Below are 12,792 nucleotides of genomic sequence, written 5' to 3'. Positions count from 1 at the left end.
ACGGCATACTTTCTCCATCTCTTGGGCCATAGAAAGTTGGACATTGAACAGGCGTGTACTGTGTATAAATTATGAGGCTCTGTTCACTCTCACAAAACTTACAAAAATAACAGAAAACACACCATACAACTTCTTTCTTATCTTTCCATTCTCATTAGTTAGTCCGTATTTGCTGTCATGTATTTCACATATACAGATTATGCAATTCATATCACCTGAAGTGCAGTAAATGTCACTTTGGGCCCTCATAAGGCCACTGATAAGAACCTATACTACAGTAACAAAAAGCTGTACTTATGGGAAACTGTCAATAAACTTGAACAGTTAATAAACTCCAATAACATACAAAGATATTTATATTTTCCTAACTGGAAATAATGTACAGTGCCTGATGTAAGACTGCTCTTCTCACAGTGCCAGCAATCAGAATGAGCTCCATACAGACATATAGTCAGCAAGGCATACTGAGATTTTAGTCCTGGAACCTGCAGAATTGCAATTGGAACTCTGGGTTACAATTTAGGAGTATAACAAGCTACAATGTTTGTACAGAATTATTAAACTATGTAGATTTTACCTAAAATAGCCAGCAGCATAGTGATCTAGATACCTGAATTTTAGAAACAACAAAAACTGTAATAAAAATTTTGTAAATACGTAAACATTTCTTATTAGGGTTCAATCACACCATGTTTTGGCTATATGGCAGCCAGATCCTTCGAGAGAATTTAAAAACCAGCTGCTTCCGTGCCCCCACTGGACCCATGCTGCACCTCCCTCACTTCAAGTAGCCAGACGGAGTCAGATAGTGACTACACTTAGCTCATCTTTGGACCGTATTTGGTTTTGTTGCTGAACTGAAAACTGTGGTCTGCCTCTGTTTTTAGTCTTGAAACAAAACTGATGCAGTTCAAAAATGAGCTGACCAGAGTCACTAGCTGCCGGAGTCATGGTTGCCGTATAGCAAAAATGTGGTGTGAATGCACCCGTACACTAAATGATTGGATAGATGTTGTTATTCTAGAAGTTAGGTTATGTCAAAGAGATTATTATTATAATTTTTATTTTATTTTATTTTGCCTTTTCTTCATACATCTGTGTTTCATACGTCCTCAGGAAAATGGCCACATTTCTTAGTTTGAGAGCTTTTCCTGTTGGAATATATAACACACTTCTTGAAATATATTTAAGCCATCTACTGTACATTTATATAAGATTTATTTCATACAAGGACCTTTTGAATTTTGCATTATGCAACCATTCTTTTGTCTGAAGATCAAGCTGTATTGCTGGACAAATGAAGTTGTATAAATGATGACAATTTCACATTTGAGAAAGAGCCGACAGCAATGTTCAGGTAAAACATTGCAAGGTTGAACACATAGTACCTTTTAGTGCTGTCTCTGTGTTCTTCTTCTTTTTTAAATTTTTTTATTGAGGACATTAGATCGGATCTCTTGAGGCTTGCACCCAGCCTCGAGGGGTTCTGATCCAATGAAGCTTGGTGAAAGCCTCAAAGGGTCTGATCCCTTGACTTGCACCATAGACATTTTACAGTTGTCTAGTTCATTTTCTCCCTAAAACAGAGATTTTTTTTTAAAATGATGGCTAAATATTTTGTTTACTTGGCCAACTTTTTCTCTGAAACTTTGACTTCTGTATTCTAGGCTCCATATGAAAACCCACCACATATCTATGCATTAGCTGACAACATGTACAGAAATATGATCATTGACAGGGAAAATCAGTGTGTCATTATAAGGTAAGACTTTTTAGTTTTTATGATATATTTCCTATGTTTATGAGTTTTTGTAGCCTGGCTACCTGGTTTGTAGCTTTGTGACTTAATCTCATGTATCCATAAATGAACAAAAAAGTAAAACTGCTTACATATCAGATTAAAATAGGAGAACCCACTAATTCCAAATGGTTTCAACAGTCATCTAATATGTATGAGGAGCTGATACACCTGTATGGGGGCTGGATCTCATTGAAGATAAGGGTCATAGGGTGGGGATGTTGGATTTGTAGATTGTAAGTCCTCGTTTTGTAGGGCTCTCCCTCTATATCAGTCTGCAATTTAATCTGGGTCACATGTGTTTGTATCATGTATTTTAACCTTTATCAAATGTAAAGTGCTCTGGAACCAAGGGTGCTATATAATTAAATACAAATAGTTTGATCAATATAGTTCAATGAATAAAGTGGTGGTCAATTACTGTCAGTCCATTTAGATGGGAGCTCTCTTGATTGTGGAAGATCTTAGCAGATAGGCCCTTGTGGCCATACACCTATCGTCTATCCTGTGGAAAAATCTCTTTAAGACACAGAACATCACAATGTTTTCTCAACTGAATGTATTTTTAACTACATGGGTGAAAGTACCCCAAGGAAAGACTCTTCTCACATCAAAAGTATGTAAAGATTTTATCAGAAGCGGACGGGTAAATTTAATACTGCTGTCTTAATTTAGACAGGATAAACTAGACCAGACAGGCATAAACTGTGCAAAATTTATGGTATATGCTGTGGGATAAGTTTGGACACGCAAATAAAGATTCTGGCACTGGCATTTTAATATTCCTCTTAGTTATGCCCCTTTTCTCTGCTCCCTTTTTATACTAAAGAGTCTAAAAAATGGCATTGCATGTATCATTTTAAACCAGGATACTGACTATTTTGCTTACTAAATCTCTCCTCTCCTTTTGACTAAGTTTAGCTTAACATCACATCTAGGGTGGTCAGGAAGTGACTAAATGACCATTCTGAGGCTCTTTCCAGTTATAATATTTTTACTTCTGATATATTTTATCTTACTGCAAGTTAGTGCACTCCACAAGCTTGGTAAGCTTTTCTTCCTATAATATTGATGTGTCACATGGTATTTCCAATGGACAAATGTATTCCAATTTGCTCACATCCTGGCATCTTTTGCCCAAACCTCAAAGGTTTGTTATGCTTGGGGAATAAAGAGCTAATGAGTCAGTCTATTTTTAGTGAAGATCGGGCTGTTATCCCTAGTCCCCAGAGGATTCTCTTTATTAAGTGTCATTAAAGCACCTGGAAAGCATGTAAGGTGAATGGTACATGTGGGCAGTCACAGGAACTGGAGCATTGGCTGCTTTGTTTTCCACAAAAGATCATTATCAGTGAACGAGAAAATAACTAAGATGTATGAAAAAATAATGAGCTAAATAATTAAAGGGGTGAGATATTGTATTTATCATTGACCTTTAAGAAGGGAGTATTGTGTGCACTAAATTACAGCATGTTGTGATGAAAGCCATACACAGGTTAACGGACAATCAACAAATTTAAAACGTCATAATATGATATATGCTACCATATCATAAGACATTAGGGTACATTGTTTGTCCTCTTTTCAGATGCATCAATGAGAATGTATTGGTGTAGGATTTTTTTGGGACTTGGACATTGCATGTCAATGCTGCCCATTATTGTATTGCTCTACAATATTAATGTTCAACCAATCAGGATCAGTGTTTAACATTTCCTTTAAAAATATGCTGTACCTGTTATTTTTTCAATAAAAGGGTTCTAAGATTTCATTTAAATGGGTTATCCAGGAATAGAAAAGTGCAGCTAATTACTTTCAAAAACAGCTCCACATCTGTATCCCGGTTGGGTGTGGTTTTATAACTTTGCTCCATTCACTTCAATGGAAGTGAGCAGCAGAGCCACACCCAACCTGGAGACAGACAGGGGTTATTTTTGAAAGAAAGTCGCTCTGTTTTTTAATTCCTGGATAACCCCTTTAAAATAACAGCCTGCTAGGGCTGTAAAATAAAAAATACACTATCTAAGTAGGCAGAGGAACACACCTGGCTACAGCTATCATAGATGAGCTCCTGATTACTCTGACCAGCAAGTGATGGCCTGGAGTATATAGATAAGTGCTGCATCTGTAGCCTGGGGTGTTCAAGTCCGCAATAGTAAACTGATATATAGGAGAAGAATGAACAGAACACTCACCGTATCGCTGCAAAATCAATGCTTCTTTATTGCATTATAGTCCAAACAAGCGGTACAGTAATCATGGGGTGCTCCACTCCATCCTGTTTGACCTAATCATCTCCCCACGTTTGCTGTACCACTTGTTCGGACTATGATGCAATAAAGAAGCATTGATTTTGAAGCGATCCGGTGAGTGTTCCTTCTTCTATATATCAAAAAATATACTATAATTGCCCCTCCGACTCCTGTGACAACTCTTTGGTCGGCTCCAATTCCTCTGTTTACTTTAGTCAATTACTGAGGCTGCAGGGAGAGCATGTAATCAGGGGAAGGAAACAGAGGCCCCAGGACTGACCAAAGCAATGGAGCTGCAGTGGGCATGGGGAATATGCTGTATTTTGTTATTTTACTGCTACTGCTAATGTAAATCATAGTGCATTGTAATGAGGTAGCTGGTGCTTGTTCTATGCTGCCTGTAGTTTGGGCTGCCTAGAATACCTGACAAGTTCCCTTTAAGGCACTTAGTGGATAAAAATGCTTGTAATAACTGTTGAGTTTGGACGTTATTCTATGTAAAGATTTCATAGTAACTCTACAATCTAACACACTGTCCTCTGCACCATTCTCATGTGGGTAGATGACATCATTCCAACCACAAAGCTTCCGATATATAATCCCAAAGCCACATTTCCATTTCCCATTTCATGAATAGCAGCATACAATCTTCATTATATTTTACTATATATTTTCCACTTATGCTGAATTGCTTCTGTATTCTTCTGCAAGTCAAGGTAAAACAGGGGAGCGTTCATTTTGGGGCGATTCCATTATTGCTTTGTTATATTTCGTTGCCTACTTTTTGTGTTTTTAAATTCTACTTTGATGTTTTTCACAACATAAAAGGAAATCTAGCTTTTATGTACTCATCTGCAATGCTGGCACCAATGCTGAACCTTCCTCTACTACTGCTCACTTCTCTGGTATCAACCAATGGTCTATCCTTCTCCCTTATTACAAGGCCTCACTCCATCTGCAAGACTTCTCCCATGCTGCACCTGTGCTATGGAATACATTCATTGTTTGTAGACAAACAGTGTGGCCTTTTCCCCTGTACAAAACAAGCACTTCTATCTACAATATAATTTTACAGAGTAAACCCTAAGGGGCAGATTTGCCAGGTATACATCAAAAGTTCCCAATGTAAATCTCCAACACATGCCACTGTATACAGTGACATCTCTCACCTCTAGGTTCCTATGATAGATAAAAAAAATATATATGTATATACATACAATTTACCATTGGGTATAATCTCAGACAAAATGTGTCCAAGTTTTTAACATTAATGTCACTGTAATTACATTAAAAGAGAAAGCAGACAGCGCTCCATAGTGTGATACCGTATGTTACACAGAAAGGATCATACAGGTGGATATTGCGCTTACCACAAAGGGTTACACTCCACCAAGTGCAACAATGGATCAGGATGTAAGATATAATTGAGGTGTCGGCAGCCACTCCACGTCTCATCGAATGCAGTAAATGAACAATAAAATCTCCCAGGTATAGACAGGATACACGGGCGCTCAACCACCAGGTAACAGGATAAAAACGTTTATTCACCCATAATGCAACACGTTTCACAGCACAGCTCACAGAACATCCGCTCCGGGTCTGATGACTGGGCCGGTGATCGTGACGTCACGCTCCGCCCCTCAATGCAAGTCTATGGCAGGGGGTGAGAGAGCTATCTCACCCCCTGCCATAGACTTGCATTGAGGGGCGGAGCATGACGTCACATGGGGCGGAGCCGTGACGTCACGATACTCCAGCCCAGTGATCGGCAGTCATCAGACCTGGAGCGGATGTTCGCTCCGGGGCCTGATAAGAGCGGGGTGCTGCGTGCGAGATCGCGGGGTCCCCAGCGGCGGGACCTCGTGCGATCAGGCAACTTATCCCCTATAATTTAGATAGGGGAAAAGTTGTCAGCATGGTAGTACCCCTTCAAGAAGGATCTGCACTTGTCTTGGGGCTAAATGGCTATGTTGTGAGATTACCATAACGCTGTTGCTATCTTTTTGTGAACTGGGTATTTCCTGTTGGAGTTCTGTCTTTTAAACTACACATCCCATAGTGACGCACTGCAACCTGGGAAAACCTGAGACCTGAGTCATTTTGTATGCTGTTTAGGTACAGACAACAACATGAGACCCTAAATTATGAACTACACTAACTTAACAGCCCCTGTAGCATAGTCAAATTTTAAAAAAATTATCCTGGAATACACCTAAAAATGCAGATGCAATTTGCCCACGATTTTGCTGATGCATTTTACAAATGGAATACGCCTGGAAAAAAAACATTGTGTGAACTTAGCCAAAGGTGAATCTACCTTTAGAGACTTTGTACATATTTAAGCCCATATTTGTTTCACATTGAAATCAAGAAAATGTATACAAAGTGCCATGAAGGATGCTAATTCTATGTTGGAGAAGTGAAAAAAAAGTATAAAAAGTCTTGGTTGCCTCTTCTATGCATTAACCATGACCTCTGAAAAGATCTGTCAGGCATGTTTCCATTAAACTATTTCATGTCGAATATTCAGTATCTTAGTTAAGTACATGAAATAATGTGCATTACCTTCCCTTCTTTTTTCTTACTTAGTGGCGAAAGCGGTGCAGGAAAAACAGTGGCTGCTAAATATATCATGAGCTACATTTCTAAAATATCAGGGGGAGGCCCAAAAGTTCAGGTAAGGAAAATGACTTTTGGCTTATTGTAAAGAGACACATGCAAGCTGGAGATATCATCTATTTGTATGAATAACTTCATATCCTCTTATGTTTATGAGCCTGACATACTACTTCAGTGCTAAGATCTGCTGAAAATCATTCATTGTCCAGTAAGAAGGTTACCTCCTGCAGTGCAAAAACATTTCCAGTAGATCGCTTGGCCTCAGTCTGTGTTTGTGTTCACGCTCAGACATAGGCCTTCAAGTTCCTTTATAGCTCTACGGAAAAGAATGGATCTTCTGATTGGATGATTAATAAATATGATCTCTCCATTATAAAAAAAAAAAATACATTTTGAATTAAATGGAGTGTCAGTTCATTTTAGCATTATAAACTTCATGCAGTTTGAGTGATGCTAAAAATGCATTTTAGGGTACATTCACATGTAATTAAAGGGGTACTCCGGTGGAAAACTTTTTTTTTTTTTTTCTTAATCAACTGGGGACAGAAAGTTAAACAGATTTGTAAATTACTGCTATTAAAAAATCTTAATCCTTCCAGTACTTATTAGCTGCTGAATACTACAGAGGAAATTCTTTTCTTTTTGGAACACAGAGCTCTCTGCTGACATCATGACCACAGTGCTCTCTGCTGACACCTCTGTCAATTTTAAGAACTGTCCAGAGTAGGAGAAAATCCCCATAGAAAACATATGATGCTCTGGACAGTTCCTAAAATGGACAGAGATGTCAGCAGAGAGCACTGTGGTCATGATGTCAGTAGAGAGCTCTGTGTTCCAAAAAAGAAAAGAATTTCCTCTCTAGTATTCAGCAGCTAATAAGTACTGGAAGGATTAAGATTTTTCAATAGAAGTAATTTACAAATCTGTTTAACTTTCTGGCACCAGTTGATTTAAAAAAAATAAGTTTTCCACCGGAGTACCTCTTTAATCCACTTCAGATTTCATGCTGTGGATTTGATGCGGCAGCTTTCCACAGCATCAACTCTGCATTGGGAAATCCATAGATTGTAAAATCTACTTTTAATCTAAGCCACATGTGTCCAGGAGGAATGGTCATTACGCTTAAAGGGGTACTCCAGTGGAAAACATTTTTTTTTTTTTTATAAATCAACTGGTGCCTGAAAGATAAACAGATTTGTAAATTACTTCTATTTAAAAATCCTAATCCTTCTAGTACATATCAGCTGCTGTATGCTCCAGAGGAAGTTCTTTTCTTTTTGAAATTATTTTCTGTCTGACCACAGTGCTCTCTGCTGACACCTCTGTCCATTTTAGGAACTGTCCAGAGAAGGATAGGTATGCTATGGGGATTTGCTCCTGCTCTGGACAGTTCCTGACATGGACAGAGATGTCAGCAGAAAGCACTGTGAACAGACAGAAAAGAAATTCAAAAATAAATTAACTTCCTCTGGAGCATATAGCAGCTAAGTATTGGAAGGATTAAGATTTTTAAATAGAAGTAATTTGCAAATCAGCCTTACTTTCAGATGCCAGTTAATTAAAAAAAAAGTTTTCCAACGGAGTACCCCTTTAAGTGCCACAGCTTTGCTCATTTTCCCACTCCTCGCCTTCTGGGTTAATTAACATGTTAGGGCTTCCAGTCCTCTGAGCTCGGCACTGAGAGCCAAAACTGAGACATTGGTCAAGCAGGAGTGGGAGGGTTAGCGGAGCAAGGAGGCAAGGAATGCTGCAGCTCTTGAGGCGCTTGGCCACAAGAAATTTTAAGCCTGTGTGAGAAGCCCATAATTTATTTAGAATATGTATTGAAAATGTCCCGGTCATTTAAAAAAAAAAAAAAAAAAACGTGTCACAGGTAAAAGTCTCATTGGAAGAGGCATACTACTTTATGACTTTGAGCAATCTCTGCTCAGCTTCACTAGGTGGCCACGTTATAAGTCTATGGGGGCCCTCCAGTGAAGTTGGACAGAGATCACAGCAGCCAGAGAGTGAAGGCCACTACCCTACATTTCTCTCCGCTCGTTCTAACAATTAGTGGGGGATTTTAGCACTGGCGTGTGACCTATCAAATGTCTTTCTAAATGACAGGGATACTCTATTTATACAGTATAAGTATCAGCTTTTAATGCCTCTTCTGTCATCTCTCTAAAATTGTTTGCATTATATAAAATTGTGACTTAACTGCAAAATAAAATGTGTGTAAACCACTGTATGATATGTTAATGGTGTCTCATGTTGTCATTTTCAGCATGTAAAGGATATCATTCTGCAGTCAAATCCGTTACTAGAGGCTTTTGGGAATGCAAAGACAGTGAGAAACAACAACTCCAGTAGATTTGTAAGTCCCACTTATTCTACTTTTCAGTCACTTTCTTTATGGAAAATTTTAATATAATACTGATACTAATATTTAACTGGGCACACAGGTTCTGGTCAAGCAGTTTATTTGCAGGTGGAAATGCTCAGCAACAATTGTTTTGCTACTCGCAGGTATCTTTTTCACAGCATGCGAGTAGCAAAACAGTAGCTACCTGCGAGTAGCGAAACAATTGTTGCTGAGCATTTCCACCTGCAAATAAACTGATTGACCGGAACCTGTGTGCCCAGTGCTCTTTTCGCCTTCACCCGAATTGTTGTAAGCTGTCCTGTCTTTGCTGTGAGCACTGGGGGTCAGTGCCGTGTACGTCCGGAGGTTCATGCTGTGAGGTCTCGGGGGACTGAGTGTTTAGCAGTGCCGGCTGCGTTCTTTCTCTGGAGTATTGACTAATATTTAACTATGCCAAAGAAAAATCAGATGTAGCTCATGGCTGGCTATCATTTAAGGGGGGGGGGGGGATTTGCAGTGATTTTTGTGTAGGTCTTGGTAAGAAAAAAGTTACAAATGTTTGAGCAATCACTTATTTGCGACAACATATGTGACTTTTCCTGTGTTTTGCACAAACATGTAGAGCTTTTTACACCAGTTTTCTGGTGAAAGACTTGATAAATGTTTTTCTTTAAAAACTTAAAACTTGGAGTATCACTCAAGGAACCCCGGCAGTCGGATGGAATTGCCAAAAAATGTTGCCAACAGTGACTACAGGGAAACTGTAGCTCTTGGCGCAGTGGATAATATGGTGTTTACACATGGGTTGTCTTGATAAGGCTTCTTCTTCATTATGACACGGCAGTATGACGGCCGTCAGGGGAGCCGGGGAGAATAGCAGTAGAAATTACTGCTTTTTGTCTTTTTTTTTTTTCTCCCGCTATTCCTGTCAAAAAACTACAGCGCTCGACTGCCCAGTAATAGTAAATTGGAGCAGTCGGGACGTAACGAGAACTGCTGTTAAAGTCACACAAAAAAAGGGACTTTAACAGACGTTCTTAACGGGGAGCAACAGCAGTGTGAAAGGGGCCTAAGACAGATGACAGGTTTGTAAAGTTCATTGATATGAAAAATAGGGCATTCAAGTATCTTACAGTGCTTTGCAATAGTTTAAACAAAATAGTTATATATATTGGAGAAAAATGCAGTATAAAATAAACCTACTGATTTAAAATGGATCTTTCAAGTATTTGGTTTGTTTTTATTGGACAGAACAGCAAGGCATGCGGTCTGCCTCCATAGTCTTGATTCTTGGGCTCTGCTTTGGGATCTGAATTGCTACAAAAGACTTATGACAAAATGTGGCACTTTATTATGTGGGAATAATAATTTCTGAGTCTATAGTATACAGCCGAGCAGGTACTAGTGAAACTACAGTCTTGACGTACATGTCCACCTTTTCTTTGGTGTGCTAAAGTCAATGGGTAAATGTAATTATATTAAGGTGCATAATATTGTCCAAAATATATATTTTTCCAAAAGGGAAAGTACTTTGAAATCCAGTTCAGTCCTGGAGGAGAACCAGATGGAGGAAAAATATCCAACTTTTTACTGGAAAAATCACGAGTTGTGATGAGAAATCCAGGAGAAAGGAGTTTTCATATTTTTTATCAGGTATTTAAGCAAACAAAAAAAAATTAGAATTACGATTATTAAACAATGTGTACTTACAAAATGAAGAATTAACAGTAATAAGAGATTCATTGAGTATTAGTACATTTGATCCAAGGCCCTATTGACCTGCATGATTTTACACTCGCCTGTAGGAATGTCTGGGCGCTAATGTTAAATTAATGTTATTAAATGTTTCTAAACATACTCCCGTGTCAACAGATGTTCTTATTGTTTCACTCTTGTCTTCAGTGGCCAATACTTGGCAATAGCATCGTGTAATAAATTGTGAAACTCATTATGTTTCATCTTGCTGAATCAACAAGAGCTGCTTATTACAAGTCTATTTATTGCCTTTTAGATCTGTCTGTGAAGCAATCGGAAAATCTGCTACGCTCTTCTTAGTAACAAAGAGAGTTTATATATAAAGTAACCTAAAAAATGTGTTTACTCAGTCCCACTCTGACGTGGTTATTACAACAGCATAAAAATCTAGATTGAACACTTGTTATAGACTGTCCCTTTAAAATGCAAATTAGAGGTAGCATGGGGGAAACAGAAGAACACTATGATGAGGGCTAGTTTTGGGTTGGCTGTTATGATTTTATGTGACTGCTAGAGTTTTCTTGACCCCCCAAATGAACCAGAGAAGAGAGCCACCATATACTGTAATACAAAATGTAAAGTCCAGTAACAAACTTCATGGGTTTCTAAAGGTGCACCCTTTAGGGAAATGCCAACCTGGCTTTGTTTTGAAAAGTTTATCCTGATGGCCCAAACACTTTAAATGGGTTGCACAATTTCGTGAAGTGTAGGCATATGTGCAAGCATATGTTTAGGATATAATATCTTTAGGAAATGTCATCACTCTATAACTTTAACCCCTTAAGGATGCAGGGTTTTTCCGTTTTTGCACTTTCGTTTTTTCCTCCTCACCTTTTAAACACCATAACCCTTTCAATTTTTCACCTACAGACTCATATGATGGCTTTTTTTTTTGTGCCACCAAAAATCTACAGCAAAAAAAAAAAATCATTGTGTGACAATTGAAAAAAATAAATAAATTAATATGTTTAAAAATGTCCTCTTCTGACCCCTATAACTTTATTTTTATTTTTCCACATACAGGGATGTATAAGCGCTCATTGCGCTGTGATCTCAAGTTTTTATCAGTACCCTTTTTTGTCTTGATCTGACACTTTGATCCCTTTTTATTTATTTTCTTTATGGTATAAAAAGTGACCAAAAATACACAATTTTGGACTTTGGAATTTATTTTACATATACGCCATTGACCGGGCAGTTTAACTAATGATATATTTTTATAGTTTGGACATTTACGCACGCAGCGATACCACATATGTTCATATATATATATTTTTTTTTACATTTTTTTTTTAAAATAGGAAGTGTGGTGATTCAAACTTTTATCAGGGAAGGGGTTAAATCATCTTATTATTATTATAATTTTTTTTTTTTTGCAATGTTATAGCCCCCATAGGGGACTATAACATGCATTACACTGATTGCCAGCACTGATCAATGCTATGCCATAGCATAGCATTGATCAGTGTTTTCAGCGCACAACTGCTCCTGCCTGGATCTCAGGCACGTAGCAGTCATTCGGCGATCGGAAAAAGAGGAGACAGGTAGGGACCCTCCTCGTGTCCGTACAGCTGATCAGGACACTGCGGCTTCACCACAGTGGTCGCGATCAGCCCGACTGAGCTGCTGGGAAGGCTTTACTTTCACTTTAGATGCGACGATCAACTTTGATCGCCGCGTCTAAAGGCTTAATACCGAACATCACCACGATCGGTGATGTCCGGTATTAGCCACGGGTCCCAGCCATTGCTAGGTGCCGGGTCCGACCCGATATGACACGGGGTCACCGCATGACCCCGCGTTATATCTTGGGAGCTGGCGCAGGACATAAATATACGTCCTGCGTCGTTAAGGGGTTAATTTTGTTGCAGTCCAAACTCTGGAACCAGCTCAGATTCTGAAAATTTAAAGAAACGCCGCACTGTAGCGCTGTGTCCGCCCCCTGCACAGCCTGGTGTCCATGGGCGGTGTAGACTGAAATGGCTGGCTGCATTTCCTTTATTCTGACAATTAGTGGGGGTCCC

General features: G+C 38.8%; 1 protein-coding gene across 2 annotated transcripts in view; it reads left to right on the top strand.

Moving 5' to 3' along the window:
• Nucleotides 1–12,792, top strand: part of MYO1E (myosin IE) — a 160,477-nt gene that overhangs the window by 79,495 nt on the left and 68,190 nt on the right. For both annotated transcript variants that reach the window (XM_056572455.1, XM_056572454.1), the window contains exons 4-7: nt 1,668–1,762; nt 6,640–6,727; nt 8,936–9,025; nt 10,535–10,666. In XM_056572455.1, coding sequence (XP_056428430.1) covers nt 1,668–1,762; nt 6,640–6,727; nt 8,936–9,025; nt 10,535–10,666 — 405 coding nt within the window. The remainder of the gene's footprint in view (nt 1–1,667; nt 1,763–6,639; nt 6,728–8,935; nt 9,026–10,534; nt 10,667–12,792) is intronic.

Source organism: Hyla sarda, chromosome 4 (genome assembly GCF_029499605.1).
Source record: "Hyla sarda isolate aHylSar1 chromosome 4, aHylSar1.hap1, whole genome shotgun sequence".
Lineage (NCBI taxonomy): Eukaryota > Metazoa > Chordata > Amphibia > Anura > Hylidae > Hyla > Hyla sarda.
This window is presented reverse-complemented; position numbering and strand designations above follow the sequence as displayed.